Here is an 18,411-nt window from a genome sequence, read left to right on the forward strand (position 1 = left end):
GAACGCAGTACATGATAGATAATCTCATTCATTTTTCTTTCTCTCTTTTGTTTTGCAGGTCATCGTATGGGGCGACTACGGACGTATGGACCATAAATCTTTCATGGGAGCAGTTCAGATACTGTTAAACGAGCTGGACCTGTCCAACATGGTGATTGGCTGGTACAAGCTCTTTCCACCGTCCTCGCTGGTGGACCCAACTCTGGCCCCACTGACAAGAAGAGCTTCCCAATCCTCACTGGACAGTTTCTCTCGATCATAGCAGCGTGTGGACTGATAGCGTTGTTGTAGCAGCCAGTGTTGCGACTACAGGTCACAAGCCCCGGTTACACTGCATGCTTGATGTTGTGTCTTCTGAGCCTGTTTCTAGGGGTGCAAATGCGATCCTGTGTTTTGAGCAAAAACGTTGCGCACATTGTGCACGTGGCAAAGTGTGTCGCAGGCGCCCGGCGGCAGGGATTGCCAGGTGTTGTTGTTATTTGGAGGAGGCTGGAATGAACTCCTTAGCACGAGGAATCCATCAGTTCCAGGTTTTCTTCAATTTCGAAGCCATGGGGGTCAACACTGGGAACCAGTAAAATGAGTTCTCAAGGGGCCCTTATCGAATGAAAAAAAATCAATGTATTGCTTTGATTTTTTTTTTTTCTTTTGTATTGTTCTTTTTTTATGTTTTCTCTACATGTTGATGTACCTGTATCTGCAGGGGTGACAGTGTTTCTAGCCGGATGCCTGGTCACGCCACGCCAACAGACCTAGCTGTGTAAATGCAGTTTTGGAAACCACTACTTTGGGTTGAGTGTTTCCACACTTTACCAGAAATCAAAAGCAACTCTCTGCATACTCTAGGTTCACGTGCTGATCGACCTGTGCTGGTAAATCACCAGTTAAACAGGGGCAATATTAAAGTGGCCACCATCAACACTTCAGAATATACAGTAGCAATCCCCAACCCCACAGGAAGATGTACAATCTTCATCATTCTTTCTTTGTTGATATATTGTATGGAAATTAAATAAGAAAAAAAATGTTTATTTTTATGTTTGTTCATTTGCATGGGCACAAATTTAGCTGGATTTAAACAAAAGAAGAAATTTATTTTCTTGAGGCTGAAACTTGCAAAAAAGAAGAAAAATAAATAAAACAGATCAGCCATTTTCAACAATTTATATTATTTTTAAAGATAAATTTCACTAGTGCATGGTTTTCAAGGGGAGCGAATGCAACATCGTGATAAAAAAAAAAAGCAAAACAAAACATTGTTTGTCATACTTTAGACATTCATAAGTCTGTGCTTTGCAGACATGCAGATAAGGGAAACTTAAAGGAAACTTAAAAAAAAAAAATAAAGGTTTATGTGACAAAAATGAAAATAAATGTAAATGATTAATTTCATTGTAAAAGGTTTCTGCCTTATAAAGATAAACATTATGTGCAAATTGTACGTTTCTCTTTCTTCCTCGTCCCAGGGTACTTCTCATTGTAGTATTCATCGCTACCATTGATCAGTCCCCTGATATTGTCCAAATTTTAGGACTGTCCGTTACTTTTCACTCTGCATTGATTTATCATCTATTTTCATTTTGGATTTGATTTGTTTTAACAAGCATGTTGAAAAGGATTTTCAGCAACATGTCTTGGGCACACCTTACAGTAACGTCTCAGCATGTTTTGATAAAGATGATATTTGGAATTTTTGCAGTTTCTTGTACAGTGCATGTCAACTTTATTACTTTTATCCCTCATGTTAAATTGAGCTGCAAATTAGTTGTTGGTCTTCCACGGCCAGTTATTGAGGTTTTAAAGAAAAAGCTATAAAATTATATTTGAAAGAAAAAAGACGAAAAAAGAAACAACATTCCACCCCCAAAGTCATATTTTCTTTCAGGTTTTTGAAGAAACAAACTAGAAAAACTATTTTGTATCTAACGAAGGCTGGCGACATAGTTGTGATTGCAAGTGTATTTTATTTCAGTATTGTTGACAAACATGCAAAAATAATCTGTACTGGTACAGCAAAGAGGTCTTTACCTTATCAAGAAGCAGCAAACAAGCAGAAGATGCGAGTGTGTGTGTGTGTGTGTGTGTGTGTGTGTGTGTGTGTGTGTGTGTGTGTGTGTGTGTGTGTGTTGCTACGGTTGGATTTTACAGGCACTGTAAGTGAAGAAGAGCAAAATCACAAGTTTAAATAAGGGATATTGCCACAGAAAAAGGTTGTTTTTTTTTCTCTTGTTTTAAAGAAAATGAAATTAATTTACTATATTTTTATTAGTTTCATTTAAAAAGCCAAGACCAGTTTATTTTTTATTTTATATTTTTAGTAATTCTAAATACTTCTCATGTTCGGGAAGTACATAAGTCTTATAGTTGCAGTATGTCTGGATGAATTTGAGCTGAGGCATTATTCCTTTTCCACGTGCAGACGATGCATTTTAATGTCAAAGAAAAACTTTGTCGCTGTAACAGAATACAGCCTATGTTTTCATTTTCATTTCCACTGTACATACCTTTAGATGTCAGAATTTGAATAAATAAAGTACCACAAACAGATTCATAGACTATTTTGGAAGAGGAAAAATGCCTCATGATGACAAAGACATATGTTATTTATCCTTTTGAATGCCTTTTCATTTTCTCTTTTTTTGGTGCAATGTGTTAATACCAAGGCTATGTCTTGGTTAAGTATGGTTGAGTACAGAGATTTATGTAAGTTATTTTTCAAATTAAAAATAAAAAAAAATTGATATTACATCAGTGCAAAGAGTTGGGTGGTGAATTTATCCACACTTACACACATACACACACGGACACACAAAAGCAACATGCAAGACAGTAAAACAGTATAATTGTAACTGAACTTTTGTACAAAAAATAAGGAAATTTGTGATGAGTCAGTTATTTTTCCCTTTAACCCTTTAATGCATTGTGTCTACTACAGTGGACACCTATTAAAAGGCTGTTTTCTAGTACATTCATAGGTTTTGCCTCTTCAGTGGACATGAGTACAGTCACCCAACACACTTCCACTCACTGAAGAATAAACATAGTATAAAACTTCATATATACACGTACATGTAATCACCAACTTTACCTCAGTGATAAACAGGTCTAGAACTGACTAATCCATTTTTATAGAATATTTCTATGACATAAACATGACTATATAATATTTTGTAAATATTTCTAAAAAAATATATATATATCAAATAAAAAACTAAGTAAATAGTCAAATATTAATACAAACAAAGAAAAGTGTTTCTGTACATGTCTGCAGAAGTAAAATATGACATGTGAAAAAATATGGTGTTTATATTTAATAATTCATGCATCAGACGGTTATTATACCAGTTGATGTCTTAAAGCCAGGTTAGTCAGCTTTACAACAAGGCTTCTGAAGTACAGAAACTGGTGAGATGTGTTCCCACCCACTCATCAATATCAGAACATACCCTGTGAAATTTTGGAGTTCCAGCAAGAACAGCGTCTCCAGCATGATCCGAAAAGGGTTGGGCTGAGATCTGGACCCAAGCCGAGTCGTTCCCTCCTCTGTGATGATGCTGGAAACACATCCTGGAGGATGCAGATGGGTCCTTGATTCTAACTTAAGCTCTAACTCAATCTCCCATCCTGAGCAAGCACACTGGCGACAGTGGGAAGGAAAAAACTCCCTTTTAACAGGAAGGAAACCTCCGACGGAACCTGGCTCAAGGACAGGCAGCCATCTGCCTCTGCTGTGTGGGGGGAAGAGGACAGAAAGACAACAGACAATAGGAACTGCTACTCCCGGCCAGGGAGACCTGCTGAGACAGGAGACATACATGTTAATGATGCAACACTGTTATTAGGGGGGATAAGAGAGAGAGAGATAAAGAGAGAGAGAAAAAAGCTCAGTGTATTAGGAAATGTCCCTCAGCAGTCTAAACCTACAGCAGCATAACTAAGGGATGCTAGTCTTAAAGGTGGGGAGGGTGTCTGCTTCCCTAACACTAACTGGGAGCTTATTCCATAAGAGAGGGGCCTGATAACCAAAGGCTCTGCCTCCTGCTCGGCTCTTTGAGACTCTAGGAACCACAAGTAAGCCTGCAGTCTGCGAACAAAGTACTCTGCTTGGTATATAAGGAACTATGAGGTCTTTGATATATAGTGGTGCCTGGTTGTGGAGAGCTTTATATGTAAGAAGAAGGATTTTAAATTCTATTCTAGACTCAACAGGTAGCCAATGAAGAGGAGCTAAAACTGGAGAAATATGATCTCTCCTGCTAGTTCTGGTCAGGACTCTGGCTGCAGAATTCTGGATCAGCTGAAGTCTTTTCAGGGCATATTTAGGACAGCCCAGTAATAGAGAGTTACAGTAATCTAGTCTTGAAGTAACAAAAGCTTGAACCAGTTTTTCTGCGTCACTCTGAGACAGAATGTCCCTAATTTTGGCTATATTACGTAAATGAAAGAAGGCTGTTTTAGTAACCTGCTTAATATGTGGGCCAAAGGACAGGTCAGAGTCAAATATAACTCCAAGGTTGCTCACTGTAGCACTGGAAGCTAAAATAATGCCATCCAGGTTCATTACAAAACCGGAAAATTTAGCTCTGAGTTTTTCAGATCCAAAGAGAATTACTTCAGTCTTATCTGAGTTTAAGAGGAGAAAATTTCTAGACATCCAAGTCTTTATGTCTATGAGACAATTTTGTAGCCTATTGGGCTGATTTGTTTAATCTGGTTTAAAGGATAAGTACATCTGAGTATCATCTGCATAACAATGTAAGTTTATTCCATGTTGTCTAATAATTTTGCCTAAAGGGAGCATATATAGCGTGAAGAGTACTGGTCCAAGTACAGAACCTTGAGGAACTCCATGACTTACTGTAGTTTGTGAGGAGGACCTGACATTTACATGAATGAACTGAAGTCTATCAGATAAATATGACTTAAACCAGCTTAACGCTGTACCTGTAATTCCAACCACCTGTTCTAGTCTCTGTAACAGAAGGTTATGATTGACTGTATCAAATGCAGCACTAAGATCAAGCAAGATAAGTACGGACAGAAATCCTTTGTCTGAGGCCATAAGAAGGTCATTAGTAACTTTCACCAATGCCGTCTCAGTGCTATGATGAGCTCTAAATCCTGACTGAAACTCTTCAAATATTTTTATTTCTGCTCAGGTGGGCATGTAGCTGAACTGAAACTATTTCCTCCAGAATTTTGGACATAAACGGGAGATTAGATATCCATCCATCCGTCTTCTGCCGCTTATCCGGGGTCGGGTCGCGGGGGCAGCAGCCTGCAGGGAAGCCCAGACTTCCCTCTCCCTAGCCACATTTGCCAACTCTGCGGGGGGATCCCGAGGCGTTCCCAGGCCAGCCAAGAGATATAATCCCTCCAGCGTGTCCTGGGTCTTCCCCGGGGTCTCCTCCCAGAGGGACGTGCCTTGAACACCTCACCAGGAGGCGTCCAGGAGGCATCCTGACCAGATGCCCGAGCCACCTCAACTGGTTCCTCTCGATGCGGAGGAGCAGCGGCTCTACTCTGAGCCCCTCCCGGATGACTGAGCTCCTCACCCTATCTCTAAGGGTGAGCCCGGCCACCCTGCGGAGGAAACTCATTTCAGCGGCCTGTATACGAGATCTCGTTCTTTCGGTCACGACCCACAGCTCATGACCATAGGTGAGGGTAGGAACGTAGATCGACTGGTAAATCGAGAGCTTTGCCTTCTGGCTCAGCTCCTTCTTCACCACGAAAGACCGGCGCAGAGCCCGCATTACTGCAGACGCCGCATCGATCCGTCTGTCGATCTTGCGCTCCATCCTTCTCTCACTCGTGAACAAGACCCCGAGATATTTAAACTCCTCCACTTGAGGCAGGACCTCATTCCCGACCCGGAGAGGGCAATCCACCCTATTCCGGCTGAGGACCATGGTTTCAGATTTGGAGGTGCTGATTCTCATCCCAGCCGCTTCACACTCGGCCGCGAATCGCTCAAGCGAGAGCTGGAGATCACGGCCAGATGAAGCCAACAGGACCACGTCATCTGCAAAAAGCAGGGACCCAATCCTGAGGCCACCAAGTTGGATCCCCTCAACACCTCGGCTGCGCCTAGAAATTCTGTCCATATAAGTTATGAACAGAATCGGTGATAAAGGGCAGCCTTGGCGGAGTCCAACCCTCACCAGAAACGAATCCGACTTACTACCGGCAATGCAGACCAAGCTCTGACACCTGTCGTACAGGGACCGGACAGCTCGCACAAGGGGGTCCGGTACCCCATACTCCCGGAGTACCCCCCACAGGAGCCCCCGGGGGACACGGTCGAATGCCTTCTCCAGGTCCACAAAGCACATGTAGACTGGTTGGGCAAACTCCCATGCCCCCTCCAAGACCCCACAGAGGGTATAGAGCTGGTCCACTGTTCCGCGACCAGGACGAAAACCACACTGCTCCTTCTCAATCTGGGATTCAACTATCCGGTGGACCCTCCTCTCCAGGACCCCTGAATAGACCTTACCAGGGAGGCTGAGGAGTGTGATTCCCCTGTAATTGGAACACACCCTCCGGTCCCCCTTCTTAAAAAGATTAGATATAAGTCTATAATTTGCTATCACCTCTGGATCCAGAGATTACTTTTTAAGTAAAGGCTTGATTACAGCAGTTTTAAATAATTGTGGTACATATCCTGTCACTAAAGACGTATTGATAAGATTTAGTAGAGATATATCAACTAAAGGGAAAATGTCCTTAAAGAGGCTCGTTGGGAGAGGGTCTAAGATACAGGTGGATGGTTTAGATGAAGCTATTATTTTAGTTAATTCAGAGGGTTGGACAGGACAGAAACTATTTAGACACAAGTCAGATCCTGGTTCTAAGGATGCTTCGGAGACCACAACAGGCTCAACATTATAAGGAGAAGGAAAAATATTGTGGGTTTGAGCTCTAATAGTATCAGTTTTATTCCTGAAAAAATACATGGTATCATCACAGCTAAGTGAGACAGGAATACATGGCTCAACAGCGCTCCAGCTCCTAGTAAGCCTGGCTACAGTGCTGAAAAGAAACCTCTATCAATGATGAATAATAAGCTGTTCTTGCCACACGTAAGGCTTTTTTGTATATGTGGTGGTGAGCACACATGAGTGTCATGTGGCTCAGGTTGGCCCCTCCCTGCTAATCAGCAGGTACCTATAAAAGACACCTGCTGATTTTCTTTTGTCTGCTGGCTGATTCTGTGTTGGTGATGGTGACTGGCTGCCCTCTGTACTCCTCCTGGCTTGGTTTTACTTTCAGGGTGGTGAGTAGAAACAGAAACTTGAAATGGAAAAACTAATTTTGGAGTTTTACTAATTGTGTTTTCTGTTTTATAGATCCACCTGCTGCTGTTTTATTGGCATAATTTTATTGTAGTGTTTCTTTTAATCTGTTTTGTTTGCTTCTTTTGCTTTAGTTTTGTAAGTTGACTTAGTTTTCTTTTGTTTGAATTGTTTCCTTTAGGCAGCTGGGAACCACTTGGTGGATAGGCTAGGCACTCGTGGTTGGGGACCCTCATGTTTAGTTTGGTTTGTTTGATGCACTGGGCATAGGAGGGCTCCACAGTTATAGTTTGCAGTGAAGTGTGATTGCATTCATAAGGTAAGAGGTGGCAACACACTGGGACACTCCTTCCCTGTAGGCTGCCCTCCACTGGTGGTCCCAGCTGGCCTGGTTTCTTTAGTTTATATAGTTATTTGCTTTTAAATAGGTCTTAACAGTGGGTTTTATACCCAACTAATTTTAGCCTTAAATTTTTATATTTAAAAGTTTAAACTCTCTCCCATGTCTCTTATTTCAACAGGAGCACCCTGCATTAATTTCCTGGAGCCCTGTGCCCCAGGTGGTGTCTGGCATTAGTATTAAATAAAAGTTAACTTTCTCATTTTACCTTTTTTTTGTTGTTTTTTTAAGGCCTTACCACATGCAATTAAACTTTCTTTCCAGGTTTAGCGAGACTCCTCTAATCCTGATGAACGCCATTTGTTTTCCAAATGCCTTGATGCCTGTTGTAGAGCTCAAAGCTGGGAATTAAACCAGGGAGCCTTCTTAATCTTACCCAATTTCTTCTTCTTTAGGGGAGCAACATTATCCAAAGATGTATGCATTGAAGCTATTGTATCATTATGCTGATCAATCTGAGCAGGAGTAAAACTTAAAGGGGGACTCTTAGTCATGCTAACACATGGTAGAGGGGAAAAATTAAATTTTGTAGTAATGTCTGAAACATCTACTAAAGGATTTATTTTTGGTCAGTGAGTAATCAAATAAAGTGAATTTAAAGGTTAATAGGAAGTAATCAGACAAGACAGGGTTTTGAGGAAAAACTTTGAGCTTGTCACTCTCACTGCCATATGTTAGAACAAGATCAAGAGTATGACCATGAGAGTGTGGCTCCATGGATATTTTGTGAAAACCCGATTGAGTTTAGAATAAAACTAAAGGAAATGTTTAAGCTACTTTTTTTTTTTTTTTTTTTTTTTTTTTTTTTTCCATCAACATATTAAAATCACCTAGTACAATGACTTCATCAGTAGTCGGCACTAACTCAGACAAAAGATCTGAAGTCTGTCAAACTGAGTAAGGTCCGGGTGGGCGATACACTAATGCTAAAAGGAGCAGGTTCTCTGAATTCCATTTTGGATGAGAAATTTAATATCAGGAATTCAAAAGATTTATCAGTTTTGAGCTTAGGACTAATAATTCTGACTGAAAAATAGCTGCAACACCTCCTCTGCCTGTAGTTCTGGGAATGTGAAAGTTTAAATAGTTAGCTGGCGTAGCTTCATTAATGCTAACATAATCCCCTTGCTGTAACCAGGTTTCCGTAAGACAGAATAAATCAATGTGGTGATCACCTATCAAGTCATTGACTAAAGACTTATTTGGGAGGGATCTAACATTCAGTAGGCCACACTTTATTGTCTTTCAGATTTTATTAGATCCATTATATTTGAGGTTTCCATGATTAACCCCAAAAGTGTTTTTGTGTTTAATTCTTACTGCAGGGGAGTTGTATAAGGTCGGAATGGGGTTTTGGGTGGGCGGCGGCAGGTGGGAAGCTGCAGAAAAGTGTGTAGGACTACAATTCTGCCTCCTGGTCCCAACCCTGAGTTGTCAATTAACCTGGTAAAATAAAGGTTAAATAAAAATAATGACATCCGGTTACACCAGCCGGAGGTCACTAAAGTTAATGTAGCTTCTGTGTGGGATTTTGCTAAAACCGCGTCAGACTGTAGTTTTCTCTGCCAAATCAGGCCAGCGCTGACATGTTTGGCCTCGTGTCATCCTTCGGCCGCTGGTTTTCCATGTGATCTCCACAACTTCATGTGGGCTTCATGGAGAACTGGAAAACACCTGGACTTTCCACTGCAGATTAAGCAACATTCACATCTGCAATATGAATGCTTTTCAGTCATTTAGCCATGACAGGTAAAAGCTGTAGTCTTACATGCTTTTCTGCAGTCTCCCACCTCCAGCCACCCTCCCAAAAACTCAACTCATGACTGTGTCTTAAAAAATAGGAATGACTGATACATGAGTGTGGTTTGAAGGGGGAGGAGTAGTTCCTGTTTATATTTCCTTTAAGAAGTCTCGCTCATTTCACATATTCAGAACAAAGACAGGCTTTTAAAAAGTCAGAATGTGTCTCTTCTGGATCAGATTTTTATTGAATGATTGTTTGATACCCTCTTAAGCTTTCAGGCCTATTTTTGCAGATCTAGTGTTTTTTTAATACTTTTCATCATTCAGGATGCTGCTGTTGTGGAGCAGAATAAAGCAAAGCTTGGAGGACTACATTTCTCTGGCTGTGGATGCTTTCACCTCTGGCAGAAGGGATGGCTGGCAGACGACCGTCATCCTCCTTTCTGCTTGCAGCTTCTTCAGCTTTCTGCTCAGCTCCCTTCTCTGCCTTTACCTCCTCTTCACCCTGGACTATGAGCTAGCAGTGGCTGGAGGGGTCGCAGGCTGCTTCGGGACTCTCCTGACCATCGCCTCTTTCCTGTCAAAGAGAGTGAGGTGTTTGGGAACTCTGTTTGTGATTTCCATTTTCATGAAGAAGAGTCGGAACTTGTTACTGACTGCTGGCACTAGTTTAGTTGTTCTTAAAAATATTCGCAACACGCTGGAGAACCTCACGCTCCTGCTCAGGAGCATGATCTGCAACCTGAAAGCCAAGAAAGAATCCATCACTGCTCCATTCAGTAACTACATAATGATGCTGAAGTGGATAGGAAACATGCTTAAAGGAATTACAGATCTGGGAGTGGTGAACCTGGACCCTGAGCTCAAGGTTTCCCTCAGGCTGGAATCAGAAAAGTTCAAGCTGAAGCTGAGTGAAGCAGAGCAGAAGCTGAACGAGACGGTGACATATGTTCAGGCTCTCGCCCAGACGGCCTCCTCTGTGGCCAACAGGATGTTTCCTGCCATCAGCTTCCTGGTGCTCGTGATGTTTATCGCCTTGCACATAAGAAAATACTGCAAAGACATGAAATATGAAAACAGGTTTATCAGCAGGAAGTTTGTTCTTTTTGACGAAAAGCAGAAGACGGAAGGAAAGCCTCACGTTCTCCCCCTCACACCGAAGGAGGAGAAGCTGTACGCCTGCATCTCCTCCCCACGTCCCACCTCCAGAGAGGGCAAAGCTGTGCTCAAATTTGGAGCTCCAGTGGTGTCCCACTTTGTAGCATGGGTTTTATTCATTACTGTGGATGCTTTATTGTACTATTTCGTTAACATTATCACAATCAGACTCTCAGAACTAGAACCGTTCCACGTCCCCTTGATAATAAGCTTCAAAGTAAGTACTTTATTCATTTAATCAATTTTCTAACATTTCCTTGAAGTCGCTCTCTAAAGTCTGTTTCCCTGATGTTTTCCAGGAGATGGCCACCTTAGTTGGTATATCATTCAGCGAGGAAAAAGATGAAAAAGACTTTTCCTACTCTGTTACCTTGTTTGAGGAGAAGTGCCTCCCTGAGCCCAAGCTGCTGCTGTACAACTCCGTGCTGCCGCTCAGTGCCATCCTGCTCACCCTGCTCATCATGGCCCTTCTGGCAGCCAAAGTGTCCCAGCTCAGACTGATGGTCTGTGAAAGATTCTTCACCAGCGCTGCTGAAGAAAGAGTGGAGTATCTGCATGGTAAAATCCTCAGGAAGAGATTAAAAACAAGGAAAGAAGCGGGTGACTGCAGCATCGTGTCATTCCTGTCCAAGGTTTGCGTTTGAAGATATTGTGTGTGAATATTAAGTGTTATTGGATGAAATGTGTATAATTTACAGTTTTTCTCTTCTTCTCTTCTCAGCTTCATTTCTGGTGTCCACTGCTCTTTCAGCCCAAAGACGAGCCACGAAGTAAAGTGTGAGGAAACATCATGACACACACTATAAATCTGCTGATGATGGTGCCAGTGTTGGTTGGACAGTCCAACCTCAAGCTTCAGATGTCGGGATGAAGTCAACAAAGTTGATGGATGAGGACTTTCCTGTTGTGGAATGGGCCTCATCTGTGCTTCCTGGTAAAATGTTTCCAGAACAGGGGGTGCTCAAGTCCAGTCCTCCAGATCAACTATCCTGCAACTTTTACATGTATTCCTTCTCCAACACGAGTCAAAAGGCTGAATTCAGTCATCTGCATGCCATTCAGCTCTGCAGAGACCAGGTATCGAGTCATTTCTTGATTCAGGTGTGTCGGAGGAGGGAAGCACCTACAGGACAGTAGGAGTCAAGGATGAGACCTGGGTACCTCTGTCCCAGAGGGTGACATATAAGGACCTCTGTGATTCGTTGACTTATTATATAAAGCCATTCATAGACTTATATAATTATTCGCTTATAGACTTTTATGGACTTATGTAATTTCTACTCACCCTGTATGTTGAACTGACCTGATTAAGTGTTACAAGATGCTTTTGGTGATCATAACGAGGGGCTGAGTTAGTGGAAACCAGATAAAAACAACTGGTTAAAACCAAGTCTATTTGTGTCTATTTTTGGCAACTGCAAAAATGCAAACAGATCATTATCTTATCAGGCACGCTTTTTTTAAAAGTTATTATTATTTCATAATATTATGAAATTTACTCAGCTTCTCTTTACAACTATAATGGATAAACTTTGTGCCCACAGACTGATTCGGTCCTGAGAAGATGTTGTTGTCCTCCAGATCTTATATTTCCTGTCATGGTGTAAGTCATTGTGTGGTCTTTTGTTCTGGTTTCCTGTTTTATTTTGTAGTTTGATATTTGGTTTAGTTTTTCTTCCTTGTTCTTCACTTTACCTCATTTTATTCAGTTGAGGCAGTTGACATTTCCCAGACACACTGAAGAAGATCCTGTTCAACAACTGTGTCCATATTAGACCAATTCAGAGAAAATGGCTTTGCTAATAAAACTGATGGTTTTAAAGGTTTAATACACAATTATATTGTTGTTACGAACAGCCAAAATTAGATCAAATAAGTAAATGAAATTTGAACTTTTAGTGGGATGACTTAGTAAAAGTGTGTGGCTGATGAAAAGAGTAATGCAGATATGAAAACACAATAAACACAAAACTGTTTCACCATATTTACATTCTATTATTAAACATTTTTTATAGAATTTACCATAAATCCTACTTTATTTATTATTGTTCATCATCTTAACTCAGAAGCACAAAAGCTCACAGTTTTAGCTCATTGGATAAGATAACAGATAGCTGATACAATCTCATACAAGTGATAGGATATCAGACAGGAAATAGGATTTCAGACAGGTGTTAGGATAACAGACAGGTGTTAGGATAACAGACAGGTGATAGAATAACAGACAGGTGATAGGATATCAGACAGGTGATAGGATAACAGACAGGTGATAGGATATCAGACAGGTGATAGGATATCAGACAGGTGATAGGATAACAGACAGGTGATAGAATATCAGACAGGTGATAGGATATCAGACAGGTGATAGGATAACAGACAGGTGATAGAATATCAGACAGGTGATAGGATAACAGACAGGTGATAGAATAACAGACAGGTGATAGGATATCACACAGGTGATAGGATAACAGACAGGTGATAGGATAACAGACAGGTGATAGGATAACAGACAGGTGATAGGATAACAGACAGGTCATAGAATAACAGACAGGTGATAGAATAACAGACAGGTGATAGAATAACAGACAGGAGATAGGATAACAGACAGGTGATAGGATAACAGACAGGTGATAGGATATCAGACAGGTGATAGGATAACAGACAGGTGATAGAATAACAGACAGGTGATAGAATAACAGACAGGTCATAGAATAACAGACAGGTGATAGGATATCAGACAGGTGATAGGATAACAGACAGGTGATAGGATAACAGACAGGTCATAGAATAACAGATAGTTGATACAATCTCATACAAGTGATAGGATATCAGACAGGAAATAGGATTTCAGACAGGTGTTAGGATAACAGACAGGTGATAGGATAACAGACAGGTGATAGAATAACAGACAGGTGATAGGATATCAGACAGGTGATAGGATAACAGACAGGTGATAGGATAACAGACAGGTGATAGAATATCAGACAGGTGATAGGATAACAGACAGGTGATAGGATATCAGACAGGTGATAGGATAACAGACAGGTGATAGGATAACAGACAGGTCATAGAATAACAGATAGTTGATACAATCTCATACAAGTGATAGGATATCAGACAGGAAATAGGATTTCAGACAGGTGTTAGGATAACAGACAGGTGATAGGATAACAGACAGGTGATAGAATAACAGACAGGTGATAGGATATCAGACAGGTGATAGGATAACAGACAGGTGATAGGATATCAGACAGGTGATAGGATATCAGACAGGTTATAGAATAACAGACAGGTGATAGGATAACAGACAGGTGATAGGATATCAGACAGGTGATAGGATAACAGACAGGTGATAGGATATCAGACAGGTGATAGGATATCAGACAGGTTATAGAATAACAGACAGGTGATAGGATAACAGACAGGTGATAGGATAACAGACAGGTGATAGGATAACAGACAGGTGATAGGATAACAGACAGGTGATAGAATATCAGACAGGTGATAGGATATCAGACAGGTGATAGGATAACAGACAGGTGATAGAATAACAGACAGGTGATAGGATATCAGACAGGTGATAGGATAACAGACAGGTGATAGGATATCAGACAGGTGATAGAATAACAGACAGGTGATAGGATAACAGACAGGTGATAGGATAACAGACAGGTGATAGGATAACAGACAGGTGATAGGATAACAGACAGGTGATAGAATAACAGACAGGTGATAGAATAACAGACAGGTCATAGAATAACAGACAGGTGATAGAATAACAGAATGGTGATAGAATAACAGACAGGAGATAGGATAACAGACAGGTGATAGGATATCAGACAGGTAATAGGATAATAGACAGGTGATAGGATAACAGACAGGTCATAGAATAACAGACAGGAGATAGGATAACAGACAGGTGATAGGATATCAGCCAGGTGATAGGATATCAGACAGGTGTTAGGATAACAGACAGGTGATAGAATAACAGACAGGTGATAGGATATCAGACAGGTGATAGGATATCAGACAGGTGATAGGATAACAGACAGGTGATAGGATATCAGACAGGTGATAGAATAACAGACAGTGGATAGGATATCAGACAGGTGATAGGATATCAGACAGGTGATAGGATAACAGACAGGTGATAGAATAACAGACAGGTGATAGGATATCAGACAGGTGATAGGATAACAGACAGGTGATAGAATAACAGACAGGTGATAGGATATCAGACAGGTGATAGAATAACAGACAGGTGATATGATAACAGACAGGTGATAGGATAACAGACAGGTGATAGGATATCAGACAGGTGATAGGATAACAGACAGGCGATAGGATATCAGACAGGTGATAGGATAACAGACAGGTGATAGAATAACAGACAGGTGATAGAATAACAGACAGGTGATAGGATAACAGACAGGTGATAGAATAACAGACAGGTGATAGGATATCAGACAGGATATAGGATAACAGACAGGTGATAGAATAACAGACAGGTGATAGAATAACAGACAGGTGATAGGATAACAGACAGGTGATAGAATAACAGACAGGTGATAGAATAACAGACAGGTCATAGAATAACAGACAGGTGATAGAATAACAGACAGGTCATAGAATAACAGACAGGTGATAGGATAACAGACAGGTGATAGGATAACAGACAGGTGATAGGATAACAGACAGGTGATAGGATATCAGACAGGTGATAGGATAACAGACAGGTGATAGAATAACAGACAGGTGATAGGATAACAGACAGGTGATAGGATATCAGAAAGGTGATAGAATAACAGACAGGTGATAGAATAACAGACAGGTCATAGAATAACAGACAGGTGATAGGATAACAGACAGGTGATAGAATAACAGACAGGTGATAGAATAACAGACAGGTGATAGAATAACAGACAGGTGATAGGATATCAGACAGGTGATAGGATAACAGACAGGTGATAGAATAACAGACAGGTGATAGGATAACAGACAGGTGATAGGATAACAGACAGGTGATAGAATAACAGACAGGTGATAGAATAACAGACAGGTGATAGGATAACAGACAGGTCATAGAATAACAGACAGGTGATAGAATAACAGACAGGTGATAGGATAACAGACAGGTGATAGGATAACAGACAGGTGATAGAATAACAGACAGGTGATAGGATAACAGACAGGTGATAGGATAACAGACAGGTGATAGGATAACAGACAGGTGATAGAATATCAGACAGGTGATAGGATATCAGACAGGTGATAGAATAACAGACAGGTGATAGGATAACAGACAGGTGATAGGATATCAGACAGGTGATAGGATAACAGACAGGTGATAGGATATCAGACAGGTGATAGGATAACAGACAGGTGATAGAATAACAGACAGGTGATAGAATAACAGACAGGTGATAGGATAACAGACAGGTGATAGAATAACAGACAGGTGATAGGATATCAGACAGGATATAGGATAACAGACAGGTGATAGAATAACAGACAGGTGATAGAATAACAGACAGGTGATAGGATATCAGACAGGTGATAGGATAACAGACAGGTGATAGAATAACAGACAGGTCATAGAATAACAGACAGGTGATAGAATAACAGACAGGTGATAGAATAACAGACAGGAGATAGGATAACAGACAGGTGATAGGATATCAGAGAGGTGATAGGATAACAGACAGGTGATAGAATAACAGACAGGTGATAGAATAACAGACAGGTCATAGAATAACAGACAGGTGATAGGATATCAGACAGGTGATAGGATAACAGACAGGTGATAGAATAACAGACAGGTGATAGGATATCAGACAGGTGATAGGATAACAGACAGGTGATAGGATAACAGACAGGTGATAGGATAACAGACAGGTGATAGGATAACAGACAGGTGATCGGATAACAGACAGGTGATAGAATAACAGACAGGTCATAGAATAACAGACAGGTCATAGAATAACAGACAGGTGATAGAATAACAGACAGGTGATAGAATAACAGACAGGAGATAGGATAACAGACAGGTGATAGGATATCAGACAGGTGATAGGATAACAGACAGGTGATAGAATAACAGACAGGTGATAGAATAACAGACAGGTCATAGAATAACAGACAGGTGATAGGATATCAGACAGGTGATAGGATAACAGACAGGTGATAGGATAACAGACAGGTCATAGAATAACAGACAGGAGATAGGATAACAGACAGGTGATAGGATATCAGCCAGGTGATAGGATATCAGACAGGTGTTAGGATAACAGACAGGTGATAGAATAACAGACAGGTGATAGGATAACAGACAGGTGATAGGATAACAGACAGGTGATAGGATATCAGACAGGTGATAGGATAACAGACAGGTGATAGGATATCAGACAGGTGATAGAATAACAGACAGGTGATAGAATAACAGACAGGTGATAGAATAACAGACAGGTGATAGGATAACAGACAGGTGATAGAATAACAGACAGGTGATAGGATATCAGACAGGTGATAGGATAACAGACAGGTGATAGGATAACAGACAGGTGATAGAATAACAGACAGGTGATAGGATAACAGACAGGTGATAGGATATCAGAAAGGTGATAGAATAACAGACAGGTGATAGAATAACAGACAGGTGATAGAATAACAGACAGGTGATAGGATAACAGACAGGTGATAGGATATCAGAAAGGTGATAGAATAACAGACAGGTGATAGGATAACAGACAGGTGATAGAATAACAGACAGGTGATAGAATAACAGACAGGTCATAGAATAACAGACAGGTGATAGAATAACAGACAGGCCATAGAATAACAGACAGGTGATAGGATAACAGACAGGTGATAGGATAACAGGCAGGTGATAGGATAACAGACGGTTGATAGGATATCAGACAGGTGATAGGATAACAGACAGGTGATAGAATAACAGACAGGTGATAGAATAACAGACAGGTCATAGAATAACAGACAGGTGATAGGATAACAGACAGGAGATAGGAAAACCGACAGGTGATAGGATAACAGACAGGTGATAGAATAACAGACAGGTGATAGAATAACAGACAGGTGATAGAATAACAGACAGGTCATAGAATAACAGACAGGTGATAGAATAACAGACAGGTGATAGGATATCAGACAGGTGATAGGATAACAGACAGGTGATAGGATATCAGACAGGTGATAGGATATCAGACAGGTGATAGGATAACAGACAGGTGATAGAATAACAGACAGGTGATAGGATATCAGACAGGTGATAGGATAACAGACAGGTGATAGGATATCAGACAGGTGATAGGATAACAGACAGGTGATAGAATAACAGACAGGTGATAGAATAACAGACAGGTGATAGAATAACAGACAGGTCATAGAATAACAGACAGGTGATAGAATAACAGACAGGTGATAGGATATCAGACAGGTGATAGGATAACAGACAGGTGATAGGATATCAGACAGGTGATAGGATAACAGAAAGGTGATAGAATAACAGACAGGTGATAGAATAACAGACAGGTGATAGGATAACAGACAGGTGATAGGATATCAGACAGGTGATAGGATAACAGACAGGTGATAGGATAACAGACAGGTGATAGAATAACAGACAGGTGATAGGATATCAGACAGGTGATAGGATAACAGACAGGTGATAGAATAACAGACAGGTGATAGGATAACAGACAGGTGATAGGATATCAGAAAGGTGATAGAATAACAGACAGGTGATAGAATAACAGACAGGTCATAGAATAACAGACAGGTGATAGGATAACAGAC

General features: G+C 40.8%; 2 protein-coding genes across 9 annotated transcripts in view; both read left to right on the forward strand.

The window, feature by feature from the left end:
* rims2a (regulating synaptic membrane exocytosis 2a) overlaps positions 1-1,543 on the forward strand; it is a gene marked incomplete at its 5' end in the record, with an annotated part of 160,154 nt that extends 158,611 nt beyond the window's left edge. For all 8 annotated transcript variants that reach the window (XM_079240332.1, XM_079240336.1, XM_079240334.1 and 5 more), the window contains one exon: positions 59-1,543. In XM_079240332.1, coding sequence (XP_079096458.1) covers positions 59-262 — 204 coding nt within the window. In that variant the 3' untranslated portion in view covers positions 263-1,543. The remainder of the gene's footprint in view (positions 1-58) is intronic.
* Positions 1,544-9,769: 8,226 nt separating this feature from the next.
* dcstamp (dendrocyte expressed seven transmembrane protein) lies at positions 9,770-11,380 on the forward strand (the record flags this gene model as incomplete). The annotated part of the gene is made up of 3 exons (XM_079241167.1): positions 9,770-10,816; positions 10,899-11,231; positions 11,321-11,380. The coding sequence occupies 3 exons, from the start codon at positions 9,770-9,772 to the stop codon at positions 11,378-11,380; spliced, it is 1,440 nt and encodes a 479-aa protein (XP_079097293.1).
* Positions 11,381-18,411: the final 7,031 nt, after the last annotated feature.

The sequence above is a fragment of the Telmatherina bonti genome (assembly GCF_933228915.1).
Source record: "Telmatherina bonti genome assembly, chromosome: 5".
Lineage (NCBI taxonomy): Eukaryota > Metazoa > Chordata > Actinopteri > Atheriniformes > Telmatherinidae > Telmatherina > Telmatherina bonti.